The sequence below is a fragment of the Pteropus alecto genome, unplaced genomic scaffold (assembly GCF_000325575.1).
Source record: "Pteropus alecto unplaced genomic scaffold, ASM32557v1 scaffold79, whole genome shotgun sequence".
Lineage (NCBI taxonomy): Eukaryota > Metazoa > Chordata > Mammalia > Chiroptera > Pteropodidae > Pteropus > Pteropus alecto.
The window spans coordinates 19,212,664-19,239,842 of NW_006494612.1; the positions used below are offsets into that span (position 1 = coordinate 19,212,664).

Here is a 27,179-nt window from a genome sequence, read left to right on the forward strand (position 1 = left end):
CCTTTGACAATGTTAGGGGGTAGAGAGCCAGTATCTCTAATATAGAATCTCATAGTTTATTGTAGAATTTTTTGCTTTTATTGGTAGCGAAGCAGAAAATCATTGGGAAGTTTTAAGGAAAAGAATGATGCGATTGGAGTTAAATTTTATAAGAAATATTTAAAGCTGTCTCTGAAACAAATGTTGACCTCGAGAGACTCTGCAAAAAACTTGTTGAGGCAGTAAGTGATAAGAAGAGACTAAAAGCTTTTGCTCTCATTCAGGAAATGATGGCTTTTGTTCAGTTTGCTAATGATAAATATGATTCTGGCATGAGGCCTGTGTTGGAAGAAAGTAGCAATGATTTCAAATGACTTCTGATAGGAGTGAAAGAAGAAAATGCCAAAGCAGGACTACATTTGAACATCAAGAAGACATAAATCATGCCTGCAGAAGAAATACACAAGTTTAACGTAGACAATGAAGACATCATTATTGTTAAATATTGTTCTTACCTTGGTTCATCATCAATTCAAATGGAGACTGCAGCCAAGAAATCAAGAGAAGTCTGAAACTCAGAAGGGCAGCAATGGAAGAATAAGGAAAAATCACCAAGAGCAAAGATATGTTATTAGAGGCCAAGGCTAAGATCATCCATACCTTTGTATTCCTAATTACTGTGGATGTGAAATTTGGACATTGAAGAAGGCTGATAGTAAAAAAAAACACAAACAAACAAACAACAAAACTCTTTTGAAATATGATATTGGAAAAGAGCTCTCAAATACTCTGACCACCAGAAAGATGAACAAGTAGGTAGCAGAGTAAATTAAGCCTGAAACTTTGCTAAAAGTAAAAGTGACAAAACTAAAGCTGTCCTACTTTAGGCACATCATGAGAAGGCAGAGTTCTTTGGAAAAGACAAAAATGAACAGTACTTTGTGGACCTCACTTATCCATAGGGTCACCAGGAGTCAAAGACAACTCAGTGGTATGTAACACACTTTTGCTATGGTTCACACTATTTTCATAAAGTCATTTTCCATTTTTTACCTCTTGCATATAATCTGGTGAAGAGGAATCTCTTTACAGAAATTATTGAAGATCATCCAGCAAACAGAAATGAAAGATTATAGACCTACGTGCAATATGAGTGAAAGTTGGCTTTGCTTAGTGTACAATATTTTAAATCATTAATATTAAACTTGCGATTTTTGTTTTTAAGGAATGCAGAGAGTAAATTGATGAAAACGTTTACTAAAAACTTTTAAAAAAAGCTTCTATGTTGAAAATAGACCCTAAGGAGTTAAGTCTGGTAGCAGGAAGACCTGTTTTTATACTATTGTAGTGCCCGGGTAGAAGATGATAAAAGCTTGGACTAAGATGGTTTTAGTGGAGGTGGTGATACATGTTTTGATGCTGGATATATTTTGAAGGTAAAGCCAATAAGATTTTCAGATAATTTGGATGTAGGAAGAAAGAAAACAAAAGAAGTCACAGTTGACTCCAAGTTGTTGGTTCTGAGTAGCTAAAAGGATGAAATTAATTAATGAGTGAGACTGGGAAGATTGTGAGGATGAAGAGCAGGAACTCAGTCTGAGATATAAGTTTGAGATACAGCCAAATAAGTATATCAAAAAGGCAGTTGGATTCTGCATCCTGACCTTCAGAGTAGAGATAAGGCCTGGAGATTTAGATGTGGAAGACATCAGTATAGATGGTATTTAAAGCTGTAATAGGATCACTAAATGAGTATGAGTAGAACAGAAAAAAGGTCAAAGACTGAACAACATGGTGCTCCACTATTAGAGTTAGGAGAAAAAGTTAGTAGCAAAGGCAATTGAGAAGGAGTCGCAGGAGAGGTAGCAGGAAAACAAGGACAGTGTGGTGTCCTGGAAGTCAATGAAGTAGTCCATCGTTTCAAAAGTTGCTAATAGATCAGGTGTGGTGAGGACTGAAAATTCATCCTTTGAGAATTTCTATTGACCATCTAGAGCTAGAGCCGAAGCCTTTGCCCTATGCTAGAAAGACAGTGACAAGTTGTTGCATTGTCCCCTTTTCTAAAGCTTCACATAGCTCACCCCCTTTCTCCAAACATATGCATTTTCTTTTTCTTCACATGGGGTAAGTTATTAGGCTCATTTTTCAAAGTTATCATTGTAATTTTACTCCCCCTCTTTGAATATCATATTAAGCATGATCAGATTTAAGAGGTTCTCGTGAGTCTCAACCAGTCATTTACATTACAGATTCTTTGGCCACTCTTATTGATAGATAATTCTATCCTACACAGGTGGATTTGGACACTGAAGAAGGCAGTGGAAACACATACCATAGCCTCTCCTGCCAAAAAATGTAATTTATTGTTCTGTCTCCTGGAGACACCTTACTTTTAAGTTGTTGTACTTTTTCATCGTCACATTTAGAGACTGATAATTCAAATGAGATTTTAAAATGTTCTGAGAGCACACTGCATATCACCTTGTCAACTCCATGTACTTCCACAACTCATTTTAAAGTTCCTAACACTTATTAATGATGTCTTAAGTGGACTTTATTCTTCCACTCAAGTAGTCACTCAATAAATGTATATTACTGAGCAGGGTATTAGGATTAAAGCTCTTCTAGAAATCTAAAGCAGATGTAGTAATATAAATAGAAAAGCATAATAATAAAGGACAATTATATGTACTAGAAATCTGATTATTTGCTGAATAAACCATTTTTAAAATTGTATTCTAATCGTAAAAGTAAAAATGCCATGGAAGCACAAATGTTTATTTATCTGCAATGAAAACATGATTTATACAGTATGCTTACACTAATAAAAACAATTACTTCGATGGGTAGAGTGTAATATTGATTTAGTCCTTTGGTCATAAACTTGAGGTATATTTTTTTTTCTTTTCATCTGTGAAAACTAATTTCAAAGACATTTATTTTAAAATATATATTAAAAAAACAGTTGTTAATCAGGCTGATGTTTTCAGTTGGAATGGATTCCTTTGACAGCATGAGCATACACTCACCAACATATCTGTAATGGAAATCATTTTAGAAGTCACTAGACTGCTACAGACTTCTCACATCCTCTCACTAAGATAGTGGGGGTCTTGAGGAACAACACTTTTCATCCTTTTTGAAGAGAGGCACGTGCTTATTGTCACCCCATAGAAAATCAGGAAGTATGCTAAACTATCTAGTGGACTTGGAATTACACAGCATCATGCCAGTGGAAATAACCTACCCAATATTATGATTTATTTTGAAAGAGAGAGAAAAAGAAAAGAAAAAAGAAAAAAAGAAAAAAAAAACGATGGAAAGAAGCTGCTCACAACATGGCTAAACAGCTGGCTGGTTTTATATCCCAGAAACAGCTTGGAACTAACTATACTCACAAGATCTCTTGGCAGAGTAGCTTGATGAAAATACCAAAGCTGTGAGAAGTGTTCTTTTCTGAATCCTTTATGTAGCTTTCATATGGTTTATAAACCTAAATGAGAACAAGTACACCATTTCTTTTAAAGCTCCTGTATGTTTAAATGATTTCATGTACAGCCACATATATAGTTCACTATAGAATGAACACCAAATAAACCTTAGTAATTTTCAGAAACTTTAATCTTAGACATATAATAATTTCTTCCTCTTACAAGTAGCACTTTTAGGAGCACTCTAGGGAGAGCTTGATTAGACAGAAATTTAAGCATGAATTCAAGGGCACTGGTGACTTTTTGGATGCCAAAATTAATTTCTAAGGGGAAATAATTTTAATTGTTTCATGCATCCATTCATTCTTTTAACATTTAATTGATACCTTCTTATGTAAGAGACAACTTAATTTTAAACATATTTCTGCCTCACCTGCTAGATGGCAGAACTGTTGAATATGCAAGATACACTTTGCTTTTTTAGAACTTTTTACGTTAGAGTCAATAATTTTAGATTTAGTGTTTTAGCACATCTTGCGTTCTATCATTCTCAAATATGTTGTGAATTTATTCTTTACTAAGTATCTAAGGTTGACTCAATTAGCTGGGACATTTCATCTTTTTATCCCAGGGTATTTTGAGTTAATTCTTTGTGGCATCAGAATTAGTTTTTCATCTCGGAGTTTGCTAAATTTATTTCTCTAGTGACTCAGTAGTTTATTGGCAGTTAGTTTGTAAAATGCTCTCGGGGATTATCTAAATGCAGCATGTTAGGAGTGGAAACACACACCATTGCCTCTCCTGTCAAAAAATGTAATTAACACACATGATATATCTTCTTGCAAAAAGAATGAAAATTCCAGTGGGTGACCTCAAGTCACAGTTTCCCAGTACATGCATGGACATGGACTGTCGTGTTCCTGAACAGCTTTCAGCCCAGCACAGGACTCCTTTCTTCTTGTATGCTGTCTCTTTTGCCTCCTGTACATATATGCACATGCTTGTGTGTGTATGTGTGCGTGTGTGCGCGCGCATGTGTAGTCTTAAACCTACCACTCAATTTCAACTTTTTAAAACAATTTTAATTTGATTTAATTTATTTCATAGGTAATAATGCATTTATGAAGTACAAAAAAAGAAAAAGTACTTTTTTCTATCAGTATTTAAGAGTTTCCTCATTCTTTTTTTTATGGTGCACTAATTTACTACATAGACATATAATTTATTTAACCAGTTGCATATTGATGAGTGTTAGATCATTTTCAGTCTTTTGCTATTACAAAAAATGCTGTAGGAATAATATGTATATATGTAATATCTGTAGGATAATTTCCCAGAAGTAGAATTTCTAGGTCAAAAATTCTATGCATATGTAATTTTGATAGTAATTGCTGTTTTATACTCATACTTGTAAGTATGTGAGAATGACTGTACCCCCTCAGTTGCCATCAGGGGATATTACCGATATTTGGGGATTTGAGAAAATGGAAAGTTTATTATTATGGTTTTAATTAACAGTTCTCTGTTATTGAGTGAAGTTTACTATCTTTTCAAAAGTTTAACAGCCATTTATATATTTTTTCTTTTGAATAGTCCCTTGATATCTTTTGTCTTGTGTGTGTGTATGTGTGTGTGTGTGTGTGTGTGTGTGTGTGTTATGCTGGCCTTTTTTTTTGTTATTATTGTTGGTTTATAGGAGTTTTTTAGATATTAGGGGAAAACGTTTCTTTATCAGCGATAGTTCTTTTTATTTTACCAAACTGGTTTCTCCCTGTTCTTGTGAAAGCCCTGTGAGAGCATGTGGGCTTCATGAACCTTCGGAGGATAATGCCTTGGCAATTTCTCCATTTTGTACATGGAAAACAATACATGAGATTTTATTTCTTCTGGTGTCAACTGTGCTAAATTATTTTTTTCTAACAAATTTACTGTTCTACCCAGGTATTAATGTATTTTCATAGATTGTATTTTTTATCAAATGTTATACCCTTGATACATTTTTCTCTTCCTGATAGATCAATTACCCCAAAACAAACAACAAATGAACAGCCAATTGAAATCTCTCCCTGTGACTGTAGATTTGTCTAGTTTTCCTTGCAATGCGTCACTTTCTGCTCTCTAGATACTAAAGCTATATAATTAGATACTTTCAAGTTCAGAATTATTTTAAGTATATAGTAGATTCCTGTTTTTGTCTATTTTGTAACTTTTTCCAACTAAATTTTCTGGTATCCCACTGTATACCAGATTTTAAAATAATTTCATGGCACAGCAATTTTCAGAAAAAGATAAATTGCTTTAAGAATTTATTAAAATCCTAGGAAGGTTGGGTAGATGCAATGCCTTGAAACAAAAGAATACAGGTAATGGCAATATTTAGAGAATGCCTAAAATGTAAACAAATGAATTGCATTCCATATATTTAAGGTCTATAAAATTTCCCAATTACTTCAATACTTTTCAGTAAGTAAATATGAATCCGCATCTGCATGGCTAATTGGGAGAAGGGAAGTTTATCTTTATTTTTCCAAGAACAAACAAACAAAAGCTGATATTTAAATTTTGATGAACTTAATTGTTAAATTATTTCCAACATTTTGTAGATTCACATCTCTTTGATCAATGGGAGACCAAGTGCTGATGACCCTTCTCCTGAACTGCTAGAATTTACCTCAGCTCGCTACATCCGCCTGAGGTTTCAGAGGATCCGCACCTTGAATGCTGATTTGATGATGTTTGCTCACAAAGACCCCAGAGAAATTGACCCCATTGTCACACGAAGGGTAAGTTATGAAGAATCATATTGCAACCTGTGAATGATAGTATAGTACACTTCTTAATTGTCTATGAAATAATTTTAAAAGATATCTTTCTATAATTTGTAGGAGTGGTTGTTATCAAAGACTTTAGAATTTAATAGAACCTTTCTTCAAATTTAAGCTCAACCACTCATTAGATGTGTAACATTTATCAAACTTTTAAACTTCAATTTCGTATTTTGTAAAATGATCATAATGCCTAGTTTATAATCTTAGTTTTGAGGACTAAGTTAGTTTTGTCACTTTAGGCAACCTGAACTATTATCATAGTTGGCTTTGGAGAGTTACTAATAGGAAGTTAAAACATTTTGTCTGTAACCCACACTAACAAATACATTTTATATCATGACACACACAGGTGCATGCACACACACACACACACACACACACACACCAATAGATCTTAAACTTTAATGTGCATAGTATCAACTGGTGATATTGTGGAAATGCAGATTCTGACTCAGGAGATCTAGGGCAGAATTAAGAAAGTAAGGTTCTAGCAAGTTCACAGTAATGTTGATGTCTCTGGCCTGTGGACCATTTTTTTCCAAATAATTTAGTTTTATGCTTTATTAATGAATCACAAGCCATAGTTTAAAAAAAGTACTTTTCTATTTTTCTTTATGAATAGAGTATCAGCAAAAAGGTTATAACATCCTGTCAATAGATCTTTGAAAACGGGAGCTAACAGAAGTGCTGTTTTCCAGTGTTAAACTGGAATTTGCGGGATTATGACATAGATGATGAGCTCAGGTTTCTATGAGTGATAATTGTGCTTCCTTCTGTATATCCTTCACCATGTGTACTGATTTAAGTCACCTCCCTTATATGCTGCTACATAACCCAGACATCACCACAAGAGTAATTTCAGTTATAAGTCCATGAAGCAAATCCATACTAAGAGAATGTCTACTGTATGAGTAGAGGCGGACGTGGAAAAAAGAGTGTAGGGAGAAACTAAGATTGCGGGCAAAGCACTTAGTTCTAAAATGGTGCTACTGTGGTCAGACTATTGCCACCAGATGCCAAATTATTCAACCATTAGGCTGAATATTGAAGGGCAGTGTTTTTCATGGTCCGTGAATACCCTTCATGTATTTTCTCTTCTCATTACTTAAATTACCCACACCTAACTAACATCTCCATCATTACAATATAACTTTTAAAGTTTTATTATCCCCATATGTTCATTGTTTTAGTGCCCCGTATTTTCCAAACCATAATTTACCTCGTATTCTACTTCAGCATATTGTAAATTATCTTATGCAAGAGTAATCATTATTTTATAACAATGTTTAGATTCTACATTTGTTAAAAAATCACTTTTAATTATACTTTTGGCATGACTTAAAAATATATACCAAGAAGTGAAATTTTGAAGTGAAATTTAATCTTTCCTGACAGTATATCTATCAGAGCGGAAAAAAAAATCAATGGAAATAAATGTGTTCCTTTTATCATCTTTTGCAGAAGGCAAAGCAAAGCTTGGGGTACACATCTATTATTTAGAACTTCATTGTACATGAGCCTTTAAAATAGTGCAATAAAATTTAGCATTTACATATGTTTTTTGAAAGTAAAGTTTAGTAAACATTACATGTAAATTTAAATATATAATAATAGAATATTGAATTTTAGCTTCTCTTCATGACTCAAAAGTGAAACATTACACATTTATATTTAAAACAGATTTTCCAATTTTAAAACCATCTACAAAAACTACTCTATTAGCTTTCCAAGTAAATATTTCTATTTGTATCTATATTATTACGTGATGAAGTTAGTAAAAAGCAGACTTTACATTACCTAAACTTCCTACAAATTCCATTAATTTGATGTCTGGGTATATCAGGTAAGGTAAGGTAACAAAAATGTTGTAAAAGACACTATATATAAACAATAAAAACAAGCAAAAATAAAAGAAGAAAGAAGTAAATGGAAAAAGAGAATTTGTAGCCAGGGAACTCAGATATCTGTCTAGCAAAAATTATCTCAAATTTTTATGTGAATAATTGGAATAATAGAACTATCTGCCACCGAGATTATTATTTGGACTACATGTAATAATGTGAGATACTCTTATAATTATAAAATATTATATAAATATTAATTATAGTTTTAAAGAATAATCCAGTTCTATACTTATGAATATTCTTTAGAAAATAGCTGGATAGATTGAAATAATCAGAAACACAGCTCCATATTAACTTCAGATAGGAAAGTAATTGCATGGACATTTTAACATAAAAATTTTAAAAAGCAAGTGTGCACATCTGGTTTACTCTTCACATTAAGTCAACCTTGCAATGAGTTACTTTCTATTTCCTTCTTAATATGGTTAAAAATGTATTTTTATGAGCACATTCCCCTAAGTTTGTTGATTCTTTGCAAACTTATCATATAAAACAGTCTGCATATAATTCATGAATACTAAGATTTCTAAAATGACAATAAAAGATGTTTTCTTTCAAGAAACTAAATACAACTTTCATGAAGAATTAAAACAACTTGCTCTCAACAACAGATACTCCAGCATGGACTTTGTACTGTCTGTGAGAAAGAAAGATCTAAAATGCCTACCTAACATAAATTAGAAGTATTCTTTCTTTGGGCCATGATTATAATGTGAGGAGTTACTTGGTCCCTTTTGTGAGCCCTCAGTTGTCCTGTAGAAACAGAAACCTGCTTCAACCTAAGGGTAAAAAAAGAAATCAAAGTTTTTCCCTTTGTTACTTTCATCTCGCAGTCATCTTAACAGGATTTCTCTCTGGATTGCTTTTTCAGTATTACTACTCGGTCAAGGATATTTCAGTTGGAGGGATGTGCATCTGCTATGGTCATGCCAGGGCTTGTCCACTTGATCCAGTGACAAATGTATGTATATTTATAGGATGCTTAGGCAAAATGAAGCTCTGAACTGTAAAATGCTTTATGAGAGGCTTTGCTGACAGGGATGCTGTGAACGGGTGTCTGGTCCCGCTTAGGCAGTGTAACAGAAAGCTGTGCCAGGGTGAAATAGAGCTGGTGTTTAGAATGATAGACTTTGAAGTCAGCCATCACAGTATCAGAAAACAGATTAGTTTTTTTTTTTTTTCATCCCAAAAAGGCTACAAACTGGTATATCTATTTTGAAACCTCTCTAGCTATGACAGCCTGCTATATGATTTAGCTTTAGAGAATGCCTGCCATCAATCAACTTGACCATTTCTTTTAAAAGTTTTCATCAAAAAAGCGAATGCAAACAAATGAAAAATGTATATGGAAATAAATATAAATGGCTGTGGAACAGGAGACTGAGGGGAGGGCAGGGACAATAAGGAGTGGGGTAAAAGAGAATATTCAAGAGAACATTGAAACTCTCAGGCTAGAAAATGTTGGAATGCTTTTGGATCAATTTTTTTATTAAAGACAACATATTAAGTGAATGTAACCTAAAAAGAAGATGAATCTGTTTTTCTCAGTTGCAAACAAGCTAGTGAAATATAAAATCATTTGCTATATAGTATATGCAAGAAATATGTTGACTAGTAAGATGTGTGTATATGTATGTAGCTACCTATATAGAGATTTTTTTCCCCTACAAAAACTGTAATACAAATGGCATTTTTCTGAAAGCCAGTTTTCTGACTAATGCATTGTAATGTTACTTCCTAGGGAAGATTCAAATGCCCTGGTATATTTATCTAGGCAAATTTGTGGTGCTGCTTCCTGCAGTGTGTGGATATTGTCTTTCAGGTGTCATGATGGGCAGTGCTCCCCAATCTTTGAGAACCCATAGGCAGCCTTGGAGAGCCAGTTCCATGTGATGAATCAAGACTGTGCTCAGAGTCACACAGATGGGAGATTCATCCTGGAACATTCACTTTCTATTCTAGTTATGCCTTTTGATGCCTAGGAATCAACTTCTTCCCCTCAGCTCACACTTTGTGAATAGTGCTTTGTTAACAGTACTTTGCGGGAAACCTTAAAATGAATACAACCCAGAAAACTTTCTCAGGAAGCAAAGAAGGGATCTTAGACTTCAAGAATACTCTCAGTTGGGCCTCTGCTCTCTCTCGAGCTGGAGCCCAGTGATTCCAGAACCAATCTGAACCTCCCTAATCTGATGTTGATCAAATATACTCACTCCCAAGGCTGTCACCTCTTCCTTCCCAGACCGACAGGAGTTTTACATTTTGGTACATAGTCTAGAAATTTTCTCTTCTTTTCATTCTACCTTTCATTTATGGTTCTAAAAACTGCCCAAAGTATGCTTTCCCTCCTCTTTTTGATTAGAAATCCCGCTGTGAATGTGAGCATAATACATGTGGTGATAGCTGTGATCAGTGCTGTCCAGGGTTCCATCAGAAACCATGGCGAGCTGGGACTTTCCTGACTAGAACTGAATGTGAAGGTATGTTCCTGAAAAGCCAACAGCATGTGTAATTCTTCCTTTTCTGGGACACGGGTAATGTAAACATATGGTGATTTTAGGCAAGCACATATTTCCAGTTTCTATATTTTTTTTCAAGGCAATAGCTGATAAGCTCTTCTACTCTACTATTTCTGTTACCCAGCCTTTCAAATTGTTTTTGTTTTGTTTTGTTTTGTTTTGTTTTTGGAAAACATTTACCAAACACCTAAGAATTTATCACTGTATGAGAATTATGAGAAATAGATAAAAGCATAGTAAATACTTGTTGTCATCAGGGTGAAACTGAAGCTTACAGCATAATATATATGTAGACTAATAGAAATGTAAGTAAGCATTCAGCAAAACCTACACTGTATAGAGACTAGATTTCTAAACATGTGTGTTACAAAATGCTTCTGAAACCAGTATTGTTCCATGTACTCCTGCTTGCTCCTTTTGCGAACCCTCACTCGACTGCTTACCCCTAGTAAATAGTTTTTGAATATCCATCATCTAATTAAGGGCGAAAAATAAGGAGTGGGGAGATTGTGCCTTGTAGGTTAGAGACAGACAGTTTGGGGGTAAAAAAGCACTGTGTTTCATTAGTCAAACACTAATGCGTGGTATTTGGGGGCAATACCTTGGAAGAGTACAAGAGTGAAAGGTAACAGAGATGGCAAGAAATCAAATTTGCAGATAAAGAACATTTATTTTAATAATAAGCATTAATATTTTAAATGTATCATTTCTCATTAATGGCAGTATACAATGCTAATATTAGAAATGGCATCAGTGACAATCATTAGCATAAACTATGCTATAGCAATTATTGTACAGTGACAACCAAGAAAAAAGCCAATAATGAAAAACAGTAAAACAACTGGTTATGCAAATATGTGCCAACAAATATTCATTTATACTTTAATATTATCACTTTTGAAGACAACTCATATGTCCAGTTTTTCTGAAAGGGAAATATCCAAGCGGTATAGCAAATGACTTTATACCCTGATATTGCCAACTGGTCCAACATGGTGACAGGGATATTAGAGAAACCTGTGCTTCTGGCAATATGCTCAAGCTAAGACAAGACCTAAAACAAAGACTAATGCTGAACTATAATTTAAAACTAGTCACGAGGTCCAATGCAATTGAAATCAAATATTAATATTTAATGAATCGGTTTCTACCACATTTTTTTCAGTTCAGTGGGTATATATGACTTCCAGAATAGGCTTGGTAGATACCCTATTTATTGAATATATTCATCGTGTGTCAGGTGTCAGACATGGTAGGTCTTTAAAACTATTGAATTATAGCGAATTTTAATAACAAAGCATTCCACAACTATAAAATACATTTTCAATTCAGTTTAAGATTCTTTATATACTATCCAAGTAGTGGATCCCTTCACTTTCTGAATCCACCTCTTTTGTTTTTTGGTCTGTGTCTGCCTGCTTGTGACATATTTTGGTTTAGAAAACACCCATTATTACTAAGACATATCTGGAGGAATGGGCTACCCCTCAACTATTGTAGAAGGGCATCAGGGGTCTACCCCATTCCTGACAATCCCTCAGGTTCTCTACTACTTCTCCCAATGAGAGCAGACATTCTTTCCTAAGACGAATTTAAGTTAACTGCTACTCATGGATATTTGCTCTCAAATTTCTTTAAATTTTAATTAAATTTCTCTTCTGCTTGTGGAATATTAGCAGTCACAAGTGGGGGTAGCATTTGAGGATAGTGATTCTCACTATCGCCTCTGATATTCTATCACAGGTATAATTATGTAATGTTAAGGGGATCTGCAAAATCCTTTGCCACTCTCCAATTGTGTGTATGTGTTAAACAAGGCAAAAAGGATAGATCAAACTTATTAGCAACAAGGATGCTCAAAATGGTATGAAAGATTTCCATTTGCCACTATGCACATTTTTCAAAAGGTAGAATTATGAATCAATTTTATCTTTCTTTGTGGGGCAGATGGGAGGTTATATTTCCAAATTGAAAAAATAATTTTTTTTTTTAACCACAAATTAAGATATGGGTCTTAACCATAAAACATTGTATAAATGTCATGCTTTGGGCAATGTATGCATTTCTAAAAGCTTATATGAAAAAGTTCTTTTCCAAGTTACATTGTGTTCCAGCTGTTTTAATGGTTAGAAAAATACTTCTGTAACATGAGAAATCCTTCTATAAAATGAATAACCTCCTTCTAATCGATTTGAATTTAATTTCGATTTTCACCAATCTAGTTTATTTATTTACATGCATGATATCTCTAAAGAGCAAAGAATATTTATTCCACTTCTACGCCCGTACTAAACGACAGTTTCAATTTTGTGTTTTGGACATTCTATGAAATAGAAAACTGTTGACAGTGAAAATGGCTCTTTTGAGTAGGTACTACCCATGTCCTCTAAGCTGTGTAGGCAACGGGCCTTCTCTGCATGGAGTGTGAAGACAGTCTATAAACACTCTCAGCAGCACTAATTCTAGATAATGTGAAAATAAATTTGTATTACTCTCTGTTTCCTTCTACTTACATTAACAGCAGACATCTTGACTGTTTCTTGCACTATATTTTTACAAAAGGATTTTAAAGAATTTCTGTGCAGTCTTAAAGATATAAAACTACTTATAATGCCTATTGATTTATAGTTATTACTATCTGTTCCCTAGAACAAAGTTTGAAAACTCTCCAACGATAGAGCAAAAATACTGTATTCTAAATCAAAAGTCAACAGACTAGGGAAAGCATTTGCAACAAATATGACAAAGAGATAATATCTTTACTATGTTAAGTTACATAGCAATAAGAGAAAGTCAATAAACCTGTTAAAAATAGGCAAAGATCAAAACAGGCATTTCTCAGGAAAACAAATGACTTATAACCATATAAAAAGATGATCACATTCACAATTAAGGTAGTACGAATTAAAACAATTAAAACACTCCTTTGAACTTATCAAAATGTTCATTCATCCACTCAACAAATGCTTACTATGTCCAGGAACTGCATTAAAGTGGTTGAAACAATGTTGGTGAGGCTATGGGGGTAGAATTTTATCATCATTATTGGAGAGAGAGTAATTTGACACAGCCTCCTTGGAAGGGAATTTTTCAAGCTAATTAAAATGAAAATTTTACACACCTCTTGAACTAGAAATTGCACTTTCAGGAATCTAGCCTGTAGATATACTCAGGGCATATTATCATGATCCTTGCCATTACCACACAATTGTTAATATTACTGCTACTAACAATTATGGAGCTGAGTATTTTTTCACTATGTCAGGCATTGTGCTATGTATTGGATTCTAAAAGCAACCATAAGAGATAAGTACTGATATGATACACTGAAGCTTGAATTTTCTCCTCTAAGCCTTCAAGTGGAAAGCAGTCTAACATTAGAACCCCCACTCCTACCCCCACCTCCATGTCTTCCTAAGTAAAGGAGAAATCTGGAAACAATGTAACTGCCCACTGATAGGGACTTGATATGCTACTAGAGAAAGAGCTATGCTATTTACTGTTAGTAAAATGAAACAGTTCAGAACAGTATATAAATGTCCACTTTTGTGAGGGGGAAAAAAAAAAAGAAATTGACCTGCGTGTCATGCACACACACATGTATATATGTGGAAATCAATGTGAGGACATTTAAGAAACGACATTTGAGGAAAGACACTTAGCATAATATCTTTTCCCTAGTTCCCATCATAAATAAATTCTTCCTATTTTTCAAAGCTTTATCAAGTTCTTTCTGGGGAAGTGATTTTTTCACTACTCTGAACTCTTATAAAGTGACATGAAAAAGAAAAGGAGAAGCAAGAGGAGAAGAATAGGAGGAGGGAGGAGGAAATATCAATTGAGAACTTATTTTTAAAGCATATATTAATGATTTTACATGCGTTTTCTCACGTAATGCTTTTAAATATCTGGTAATTATTATTGATCACTTTTACATGGATATGGAGCCTCAGTGAAATTAGAATTTCCCTGCATCACATGACTACAAAGTAGGAGAGAAGATACCCAAATCCAGGACTGTTGCAAAATAGCACGATCTCAGCTGCTAAGCAAAGCAGCTCTCATTTTGTTCTGATTATTTGGCACTTATCATACAACATATCTCTCTCATCAGATAGAACATGAAGGCACTGGGACAGTGGTTAATCATGGAGATTCTGGAGCCTGACTTCAGAGTGGTTTGCAATACTGATTTGGTTACCTTTTACAAGTTACTTCACTTCTCTGTGCCTCAGGTTCCTAATATGTGAAGAGAGGTTAATAATAGTACCAGACACATAAAGCTATTTCAAGAATTAAAATCAGTGGTGATAAACAGAATAGAACGTGGTTCATTTTATATATATAAAACAAACCCTGTTTTAGTTATTAGTTGTAAAAGGAAGAAACTATGTCCTAAACATTCGTTTTTACTCTTAAGATCTAACACAGAGAATCACATATAATAATTATTCATTACCTATTACCTGGATATTAATTATTCAGAGCCATAGTTCAATAATTTACTGTTTTTCATAATAGGAAATTTTAGGTTGAACCGTATGAAATTTCAGTTTCATACAATCAAATCAGTCAAATATTGGAAATTTCATATGATTCAGTTTATATATTTTAATTATTTCAAGTTCCATTAAAAAGCGTGAATTTACTAATATAGCCAATAAATCCAAATGCCTTTGAGATACTTTTGTACTGGTTATTTATACATAGTATATATAGTATAAAAATTATTATATAATAGAAAATAATTTTTTAAAAATATCTGAAACCTGAAATTAATATTTATGAACTTATTTTTCTCTAATGCAGCATGCAATTGTCATGGGAAAGCCGAAGAATGCTATTATGATGAAAATGTTGCTAGAAGAAATCTGAGTCTAAATATACATGGGAAGTACATCGGAGGGGGTGTGTGCATCAATTGTACCCAAAACACTGCTGGTATAAACTGTGAAACATGTGCTGATGGTTTCTTCAGACCCAAAGGGGTAAAGTGTGCTTTTTCTTTCATGAAGTGTCATTTTTTTTTTCATACAAAGCTGTATTATATGGAAAAAATAATTTCGATAGACTTCAAATTCTAAAAGATGACCAGGAATGTTTCATAATGGAAACAGATATAAATATTTGAGGATGTGATATAAAACACTTCCATCTCTCCAGAAAGTTCCACTGTGCTTCATTGTCAATATCCCACTCCCAGACAAACTCTGTTCTAATTTTTAGAACATAAATTAGTTTTGCCTCTAAGTGTATGTCATAAAAATGAAATAAAAAAGTACATACACCTTTGTGTCTTTCATTCAGCATAACATTTTAAAATTTATCCATGTTATCTGAATCAATAGTTCCTTTAAAAAAAAATGCTGAACAGTGTTCCTTTGCATGAATGTACCATAATTTTTAATTCGTTCACCTATTGGTGAACATTCGGGTCATTTCTATTTTTTAAATAGCTCCTATAGAACAATTATGTACGTATTTTGTGGTCATATTTTATTTACCTCGTGTAAATGTCTATGAGTAGAATGCTTGTTATAGGATAGGGATATATTTGACTTTATAAGAAACTGCCAACATTTTTCTAAATTAGTAGTAAAATTGCACATGTTTACCAAAAATGTACGGGAGTTCCTATTCTTCCATATCATTTTTAATATTTGTTGTTGATTATCTTTTTGAATTAGCCATTCTAGTGGGTGTGAGTATAGTAAGTGTGGGTATTTGGCAATCACTAAGCCATTTCTATCAATGTTTGGTCCTACAGCAGATCTTCCATTATAAATTCAATGATCTCATTATGAATATAATTTTCTTTTAAGTGCTATTGGCTATTCCTATATCTTCTCTTGTAAAGTGTCTGTTTAAGTCGAAATGTTCTTTATTCTAGAAACATTTTAAGTTTTAGGGCTACAGCCCATACACAAGTAAATTTTTGTGTATGATGTGACATAATGATTGAGATATACAAGGCTAATCTATTCTAGCACCAGTTTTTGGAAAATACTTCCTTTCTCTCCTTCGAATTGCTTTGAAGAATTTATTGAAAATCAGTCGATCATATGGGTCAATTTCTGGGGTTAAATTTTTGGAGCTCTAGTTCTATTCCATGGATTCATTTGTCCATCCTTGTGCTATTTTACAGCTAAATAACTTATCTCTATAATATTTTTAAAATTATTGTCTTAAAATTTAATTTAGATTTGTCTACTAAATGCATGTTTAATAGTTAAAATAAATATATGCATTTAAGTGTATATATACACACAAATCCATATATACATATATATATATATATATACACACACATATATATCAATGTTTACATTAAGGCCTAATTAGGAATGTGAATTTTTATTTTAATAAAATTAAAAATCAAATGTAAAGTAGACATATTCATAGAATCTATATGTTAGAAGGTTTCCTCATCATCAATTCAGGCAGTTTTCCCTAATTACTACAAAGAGAGATAATGATTTAGGAGGATTTGGTCTACTCAAGCTCCCCACTGGAATCATAAATCATATTCATAAGAATCAAGATTTTATCTAAAAGAAATTTTTTGCCATATCCCCACAGAAGTTATTTTTTTTTCTCATGTTCTTCCTACTCATTCTTTAATTTCCAATCTAATTATCAGTTTTTCTGTGAAACATTGCTTAATGGGGGAAAAAAGAGAGAATAAAATCAAGATAAATCTGATGAAACTTACATAGCAAAATCTTAATAATTTCTGAATCTAGGTAACAAATATGTAGGAGTTTATTGTACTTTCCTCTTTACTATTGCATATTCATTTACAAGAAATAGATTTTAGAAGTTGCAAACATGCATTAAAGGTAATTTCTTATAATTTTCTCTGTATAATTTATTACTATGTATTATTACAATTAATTTGATCTTAAAATTTACTGAATTGAAAAATATTGGTGTTTTTATTACACTTGATTAAAAGCATTTTAATATTTTTGTTAGGTATCTCCAAGGTATTCAAGACCATGCCAGCCGTGCCATTGTAATTCAATTGGTTCTTTAAATAAAGTCTGTGTCAAGGATGAAAAACATGCTCGGCGAGGTGAGAGCCATAACAGAGGCCACCGTTCTGATAAAAAGACAACTAAAAACCAAATACGATTTTTTTTAGGAAAACATTTTGCAATGAATTTCATTCATTTAATATAAATTTCTTCTAATATCACTCAAATTTCGTTCCAGGAAGTAGTTTGTTTCTTTTTTTAATTTCATCTCAATAATGAATTACATGCTTAAGTATAATTATTTAAATGCAAGAAGAGTTGAATCATTTATTTTGCATTACATATACATATTTACATATCTATGCATATGCCTCTTCTGTCAATCAAAAATTAGTGATATATGTAATTTTTTATGTCTAGTTATTTATTAGATTGTTTTGTAGCTTCTGTCATTTCTATGATGAAAAGATAGTATTTATTGAGGGATGTGTATACTGTAATGAGAACAATTAGAAGAGGTCACATACTGAGCTGTAGTCAATAATATGGAAAGTAAGGAGTGTATATAAAGGACTAAAAAGGGTAGTAGTCATGGGTTTAAGGAGGAAAAGAGGCTGACACTAATGTAAGCCAAATATTTAATTTGAAAACTCAAATTCACGATAACCTTGAAACATTAAGGAATCAAATGCCAAAAGAACTCCTTGCTATAAAGTGTTTAGGAGCTACTTCCAGGAGAGTTACTTGCCAAAGTTAAGCAGAAATTTCATGGAATACATCTGGAACAGTTTCTTTATATCTCTAAAAGTGGATTCTTCTCTTCTTTGAAAGAACTAAAATAGGCCATGCTACAATATAGGATTTTCTTTCCAAAGATTTTCAAGTTAAAAGCCTAGTAACGTTTCTTTGGCATAATTTAGCTTACCTGCTTTCTTCATAAAACTATAGGATTATCAATTTAAGTCATATAATCTTAAATACTAAAATATTAAAAATCTGATTATTTTAATATTCAAATGGTAAATTATTTAAGTCATTTTAAATTTTACCGTCCTTTATCTTTTTATAGTAACAACTAAATCACATTTTCAGTAGTAACACTTAACTTTCTACCCTATGTGTAATATATAATGCTAAATATAATTCCTACCATCAAATAAATATGATTTAAGTGTTAGCTGTTATTATGTTTATTTTGGTTTATCTTCATTAGATTTTGATATCAAGTTTTTACTAGCTTCATAAACCGAATTATACTGCCTTCCATTTTTTTTCAGTCTTCCATTTTTATATGCCCCATAAGTTTCAAACTTTGAAAACATTCAGTAAAAATTAACTAGTACTAAAACATTTTTGTGATAATTCTTTGATCATTTGTCCTCTTTTGATTTCCTTGACTAGTTTTGTTTAAGATGTCCTTTTTTGCTTGCTTTTGTGTTTATTTCTTAAATATCCCTTCTTCCCGTGGTGTTCCTAGGAAGGTGTTCCTGCATGAACTGAATTTTAATTTATTAACATTATTTTTTAGATATTGAAAGCATTTAAGCTGACAAATTAACTTTTGGCTATAGTTTTTTTATATAAACCCCAAAAACATTGCTGAGCTCCTCTTTCATTGGTGTTATTTTCTATTTAGAAAACTATCTGGAATTGAATTCTTGATTTTCTCTTTAACCCAAGGTTTATTTAGGAGAAATATTTATCAATTTTTAGAGGGGTTAAATTTTGTATGAAATTCTGTCATCCTCTTTGATATTTATAATTAATTTAACCCTGTTTATTGTAGCATTTGGTATAAACCTAGGAATAGTAATTTATGTTAAGAACAAGCCTTAAATAATTTCTGCTTTGAGGAATTAAAAACATTTTTGTGGATTAGTCATAGATAAACTACAATAAATATTTGTATTTATATACTATATAATGTATAATTAAATATTATTAGATTATTCAAATTTTCTATATATTTTTTCTAATTCACTTATAAATATTTAAAGTGGAAGGTTGTCATTCTCAGTCATTGGATTTGGATGATTTTTTTATTTCCAATATCTTTAATTATTTATATATTTTTGTACTTATAATTTGTGTTTATTAGAAGCATAAATAATAAAAACTTAAATCATATTTGTATTGTATTCTTGTCAATGTAAAATGAGAGCTTGTCCTATTGAATCTATTTTAATTGAATTTTACTTTGGCCCTTATTAATATTACTACAACAGTTTTTATTTTTCTATGTGCTTTCCTAATGTATATTTACATTCTTTTATTTTGAATATTTCTCATTTTCTATGTGCTTTCCTAATGTATATTTACATTCTTTTATTTTATATATTTCTCATTTAATGTTTGTGAACATTACATGCACATGTTTTTAATAGAAATCATGTATATTTACATTCTTTTATTTTGAGTATTTCTCATTTTATGTATTTCTTGTGAACATTACATGCACATGTTTTTAATAGAAACAGTGAGACTATTGAACTTACTTATAGTCAGTTAATATGTATGTTTGACACTTTCTGCCATTCTGCTTTATGCTTTCTTATTATAATGTTTCCTTTGCTTTTTCTTCTCTTTTTTGTTTTTGAGTGGACTATATTTTACTGACTTGCTCTTATATCTTTGCAGATTTTGAAGGCCTATAACTTGTATTTATTCATTCACGCTTGCATTTTTTCTATTTTTCTAATCAAATACAAGAAAAACCGTCTTTTGCATTTCTCTATTTAAAAAGAAAAAATAAATTTAAACTACTCTCATTTCCCTCTTCTATTTTCTTATCCCCAAAATATCCATTCTTATGAATGCTCTGAGTATTTTCTTTGTTGTACTAAGTGATGTTATACTTACATTTTTGTTTTAAGTAGTATAGTTTTACTCCCAAGGCACATTTCCATCATGTTTTATAAGCCAACAGCTTTGCACATAATACTTATTCTTAATCTAGTGTCATCAGTCAGACTTGTGGAAATTCCTCCTTGATCATTGCAGTGTTTTTTTCTGTAGTATCAATCTTGGTAGATACTGAGATTTTATCTTTTTTTAAAAAAATTCTTAATATTTTTAAAGGTATTTAGAAATTGCTATGTATGCAAATCATAGCCAGCTGCTAATTAAACCTTCTATATATTCTTTGGTTCTAATTTTTCTTTTGTGATGTACATCATGAATCTAATTTTTGTGTGAAAATAGATTTTTAAAGTCTACTATAGTTAAAACCTTAGGAGTTAAATTACATATTTGTCTTAAAAATGTTGATATGTGGCTCATCTTCCTTTAGGTCTAGCACCTGGATCCTGTCATTGCAAACCTGGCTTTAGCGGGGTGAGCTGTGACCGGTGTGCCAGGGGTTACACTGGCTACCCAGACTGTAACCCCTGTAACTGCAGTGGTGAAGGAAGCACGAATGAGGACCCTTGTGTGGGACCTTGCAACTGCAAGGTACACTGTTTATTCTGTCAAGACAGAAGGTCATTTTTCTTGGCTACTCTGATATGTCACCAGCATTAAGCAATTGTTACAACTTCTCCAGTAAATATCAACTATCTATTCCATATGTGGCACTCTTATAAGTGTCTTTAGAAGCCTACCAGGTTCACTGCAGCAAGACACCTGCCATTTGTCTAAAAACCAGCAAATACACAGAGGACAGGTCACCTTAAGAATCTGTGTCATTTATAGCAAAAACTCTTTTTCCTATTACTAATCTAATGTAACTTAAAAGTATATAGCACCAAAAATAGCAATTTTTAAAACTACAGTACATTCAAATCTACTCTAGCTTTGTATCTAATTCTGAAAATAATTGTGAAGGGTTTCATTCTGGATTTTTAAATTGTCTTCTGAAGTTTGAATCCAGATAGGTTTGAAAGTACCATATTTAAACTCTTCCATTTAATTATGAAAATCATAGTAAGGCCTAGTGGAATTGATTAAAAGCACCCTATTTCCTCCCAAAAATACTTTCAGAAATGCAACTTTGTTGTACATGCTCAGCTAATAGCTCACCATGTTAACACCAAAAGATGAATTACAACTGCAGCTTATACATATAGAGGAAACATAGAGGCATGCACAAGTCTTAAATTATAAAACTAATTTTCTATAGCTATAGTAATCATTACCAAAACGTTTGACTCAGACAGTGTAAGCTATATTAGCTGAGAGAATGAACAAGCCATTGAAATTTAGCATGCCATACTGATATAAAAATAAATGTTACCTTTTTCCTTTGTTCTACTTTTTTTCCCTTTGTTTTCAATTTTAGATGGGACCTTATTAAGATCTTTCCTTTATTAATTCATTAGGTTTATCTAAGTGATATAAATGATATGTTTACAGTTATATGTGTGTGCATGTGTATACAAACAGTAAACCATAATACAAGAAGTAAACATAAGTATTAATGTTAAATGTATATTTTTGGGAACAAGAATGACTAAAATATCAAGCTAAATATAATAGTTATATAATAAGTATGTTACATCAGGGGTAATTTAGAGATACTTATCTTGGGCTATATCAACTCGCATTTATATAATTCCACAACCTATGCTAAGGAGTTGTCACGTATTACAACAGAGTTAATTTTTTAGATCTATTATATTTTATTTCAATCTTATCTGAAATGAAAAGTTGCTCTAGTAGACCCAGACTGCCTAGCAGTCTGTAGGAAGAGAGATGGTGACCCCTCTTTATCCCCTATGTCTTTTTGGGGAATCCTATAGGCTCTTAGTAAATCTCTAATGTTTACCAAAACACATCCTGTGTGTGCCTTATTCCTTTTCTGAAACTCCACAGAAATCTCAAAACTTTATCATTTTCTTAAGGGACAGATCCAGCTGAGCTTAAAATGGAAGAGTAACTTCCCCAGTTTCTAGAACACAGAAAATCACACTGGAAAAAAAAGAAAGGGAACATTTACATATACCTATCATTTATACAGTAGAGATGCCTGATATTTATAAGGAAAGAGTAACAAATGAGCTAAGGAGGCAGGCCTCATTTTGTTCATTCTTTTCTTAACAATAACTAAAAAGACAAGAACAAGAAAGTTGTAGCCATTACAAAGCTCAGAGGAGAAAAGTCCCTGGGCTACTGCCTGCTGCCTACTTTAGTATTTTACCCAAGAGTGATTACAATCATAACAAGAAAAAATACCTCCTAAGAAACACTTGACGCTCTACACATACAATTAAAGCACAACAATGAACAGTAATTAAGAAATCATAAAAAAGAAGGAAAAATTAAGTAACTAACATCAAAAAGAATTGGTCTTCAACTGTGTGGTATTTTAAACAGAGGATTATAAGTTCTTATAAACTATTTTTTAGTATAAAAATTTGCAGGAAAAAACAAGTTTCATTAAATATCTACATAATTTTAAACACCATGAATTATATAAGAAAAGAATTATATCACAATATGTGTGCATATTGTGTATCATAATTGCCTATAGCCTCTTGTTTATAAGAATAATAATTACCCGGTGTTTCAACAAAATATTCTTACAATTTAAATACTGAAAAGACATTAATGTAGAGTGAAATGTGATAGCTCATTCTGTTTCACAAAAATACATGATTTGACATAAGTGTAAAATGATTATATAAAACAACATCAGTCAAGATTCTATTTAATAAGTAAAATTTCATTGAGAAGTTAAGATAGTGCAGGCTTAAATTCAAATAAAATGATATCTATATAAATGTTCATCTCTAAAATATGTGTGAACCAGTGAACATTTGTCCATTTATTCCCTCACAGTATAATATATAGTAGTTTTTCATAATGTTTAATAGAAAAAAATGCTTACTGAAATATGTGGACATTTTAAGGCAGCACTTCGGGTCTAAATTTATTGTAACTTTTAAATAAGTGAAGTTCTGGTAAAATGCCATACTTAGAAAAGTAGACATCATTTTTCTCATTTCTGCCATTTTAAATACAATCTGCTGAGCAAAACAAATAAATTTGTAAACATGTTGACTCAGGAAATAAAGGGAATTTCTTAGATGTTACACCAAAGAAAGAAATCTAAGCTATGCATAAGCTCGAGAAAATTTGAGCAACTAAGTTCATGGAGTTTGGGATGAAGGGTAATTTAATACTAAGATGAGGGTTAAAGTTTGGGGTTTTAATGGCCCCTCTAGGATTTAACATTAGGATTTGGACTCATGAAGGGAAATTGGAACTGAATTCACTTAAACTTGAACTCTAGAAATACCCCAGGACAATAAAACAGTGAAACAGGCGCTAGAAAATTCCACCTGCAAGCCAGGAGTGGCAGAGAGAAAACTTTCTCTTTCCTTTGGGGCTCTAGGCAGGGGGGAAAAAAAAAAATCAATGCACTGAGAGGACTCAAATTCCCAAATCTATGTGCCACATGGGAATGAGGTCAGATTTATTCTTCCTTCATGTGCTAGAATTCTTCAGTAAGTCAGGAAAATAGTATTCCCACAGGAAAGAAAGTGTAGTCTCAGATGACAATGAGCTCGCCATAAAGTTGTGCACTGCACAAAAGGAAATCAGAAGCTACAAAAGTCAGAATATTTGTACAGTGAGAACTAGAAAGAGTAGGATAAAGAAATTATATAAATGTAAAATATGTAATCATATTTTATATATATCATCAAAATAAAAATATGTAAAAGTGTGTAATTGTAAAAACATGATTAGAAGATAAAATTGTAAAAGAAAGACTAGGAAAAAATAATACAACATAGGGTACTATATTAAAATAAAAGAATAATTTCCATATTTAGAAAAGTAGTCAATATAATTTACTTCTAGAAATAAAAAGTATATATACTTATTGAAGTTTAAAATTCAAAGAATAGGTTGAACAAGAGAGTTAGAAACTGTTGGATAGAAAATTGGGAATACAGACATGAGGATATTATCTACGAGTTGGCATAGGAAGCTAAAGAAATAAAAACATGAGATTCTGAATGACATAGTTGATAGAATGATCAAATTCAACATAAGTTTATCAGGAGTTGCCAAAGAAGAGAATATATGGAATTGGGAAGAAACAATATTCAAGAAATAATGGAGAAAAGAATTATCAAGAATTAAAGAAAATTATACATTCTCAGTTTGAAGAAGATAAAAAAGAAATCCATCACCAGTGCTCACAGTAGAAAACCTGCCCACTAGTTAAGATAGAGAGAAAAACATTAAAACTACAAAAAAATAAGACTATTATTATTGTTTACCATCACTTTATTGAAAAAACTGCTTAATGGTGCATATACTTTAGTAAGAATATTGAACCCAGAAGAGAGTTCTACTGGATTGCAGAATACAAGAATCAATCTATAAAAAACAATAGCATTTCTATATACCAGTGATAACCAAGTAGAAGATGTAATACTAAATATTTAGAATAGCAACAAAAACTATATGGTACCTAGAAATAAATATTTTAGAATGGAGATAATTTTTTAAAAGATTATTGATGAATATAAATTTTAAATGGGGAAATGGCTGATTATACCAAGTGCTGGTAAAAATCTAGAGAAATGGAAATGTTTATCACTGCTGTTACTGGCATGAATTAATACTACAACCTTAGGTGGGTAATATGGCATTATCTAGTATCATTAAGATATTGAAGCTCTGTCAGCCACCAACTCCAAATGCTAGACAGTTACCCTAAAGAAACTCATTCACTATGTAGAAAGAAGCATATAATAGATGTTCAACAAAGGCCTACTTGTTATAATGAATACTAGAAAAAATCTAAATATCCAAAAATCAATAAGATAAAGTGTAATATATTCATATAGTCTCATACGAGAAACAGTTCAAGTGAGTATAATAGGTCCACATATACAAAAATTGATAAATTTTAGAAACTTCAGAAAACAAAAGCCATTATGTTCTTATTTATGTAAAGTTGAGAAAGCATAAAACAATTTCATATTGTATACACACAAGTGTATATACATTTTAAATTTTTAAATATACTGATATGTACTAATTTCAGAATAGAAGTTACCTCTAGAGAACAAGGGAAGGGAACAGGATGAAAGTGAAGTGCGACTCAAATGTGCTTAAATATTATTTCTTTAAAAACATATCTGGGATGTGGTTTCATAGTGTAGTGGTTAGCATGTTTGTTTTGCATGCAGAAGGTCCTGAGTTCATGCCCCAGTGGAGTCACAGTCCATGGTCTACGACCATGCTGCCCTGAACAAGTCTGATGTCTGATCTTGGAAGTTAAGCAGGGTCTGGCTAAGCAGTACTTGGGTAGGAGACCACCTAGGAAGACCAGGTGCTGTAGGCATAAAAAATAACAGCAGGAGGAGGAGGAGGAGGAGGAGGAGGAGGAATAATATAAATATATATCCGAAGCACACAGGGAAAATTTTTTCTAGTGTTTTAAAATAATTTCTAGTCTGAAATTTCTTTAATTGATGGAAAAAAGGATTTCCTAATTTGAAAAGTATATGAAATTAATACAATATCAACTACTATCACCTTAACACATAGATTTTCTGTTTTTTCCTTGTTTAGACGATAACATTAATGAACATCATTTTAATTATATTTTAAAATATGAAAATAGTGCTAGCTCAAGACTCAAAAATATTTACTAATTTTTATGCATTGTTAAAATATTTGAAATTTTTATAGCTTCTTGTGAATTACAAGAGGTAAGCCAATCTCAAGTAAATGACAAGTCAATTGACTGTAAATGCTGTTCTGACTTGTATTTAAGTACCACGTGCTAGAAATTGGCTATTTTGAAGTTTGGTGTGATGTTATCCATTAAAAGTCAGTTGGATTGCAGACTCTGATAAATAATATAAATTGACCTTGATTTCTGTAGGAACATGTGCTTTTATTTTTACCAAAGTGTTATAATAGAAAGATAATGAAGTAAAAGACTGGAAATCAGTCTTTATTTTTTATCTTGCTTTGCTTTGGGTTTTATATTGCACTTTTCATTAAGTCCTTACTGGCACACAAGAATATGTGATTTGACCTTGACTTACCTCTCCATAATGTTCTTGAGATTCAGTTCTAGTAATTCAGCCTTATTAATTCCTTGAATCACCAAACTCTGGGATTTTATGGATTTTATTCCAACTGTGGGGAAAACCTCACCTCTAGCCTTCTTCCTTTGCTTAGTGAAGCATTTTTCAAGTCTCAGTTCCACTTTCTCAGAAAAACTGTTTTGGATTCCCCAGTATAAATCATTCTTCTGCCATAATCACTTGTAACACCTTTTTCTTTTCCTTTATTATCTTTTCACAATTTCCAGTCCTATTTAATATCTGTCTCAATTCTGTGATGCTATGGATCTTATGTATTTTCTTCATCATTAAACAATAAAAAGGTAACACAGTGACACACACATAAAAAAAAGAAAGAAGGAAGAAAATTTAAAAATTGTGAAGGTTTGATAGTCATTTAAACTGATTCATATTTCTTAATCTGGAAAGTGATGATGCTTTTCCTGCCTAACTCTCCATAGGTGTAATTATCACATTGAAGCCTTGTACAAAATCAAACTTAAGTATAA

The 27,179-nt window shown here is 32.0% G+C and overlaps 1 protein-coding gene across 2 annotated transcripts in view; it reads left to right on the forward strand.

The window, feature by feature from the left end:
- The window catches only part of LAMA2 (laminin subunit alpha 2), a 493,622-nt gene that overhangs the window by 189,398 nt on the left and 277,045 nt on the right, over positions 1-27,179 (forward strand). For both annotated transcript variants that reach the window (XM_006926157.1, XM_006926158.1), the window contains exons 5-10: positions 6,014-6,193; positions 9,014-9,103; positions 10,505-10,622; positions 15,471-15,649; positions 17,637-17,736; positions 20,928-21,088. In XM_006926157.1, coding sequence (XP_006926219.1) covers positions 6,014-6,193; positions 9,014-9,103; positions 10,505-10,622; positions 15,471-15,649; positions 17,637-17,736; positions 20,928-21,088 — 828 coding nt within the window. The remainder of the gene's footprint in view (positions 1-6,013; positions 6,194-9,013; positions 9,104-10,504; positions 10,623-15,470; positions 15,650-17,636; positions 17,737-20,927; positions 21,089-27,179) is intronic.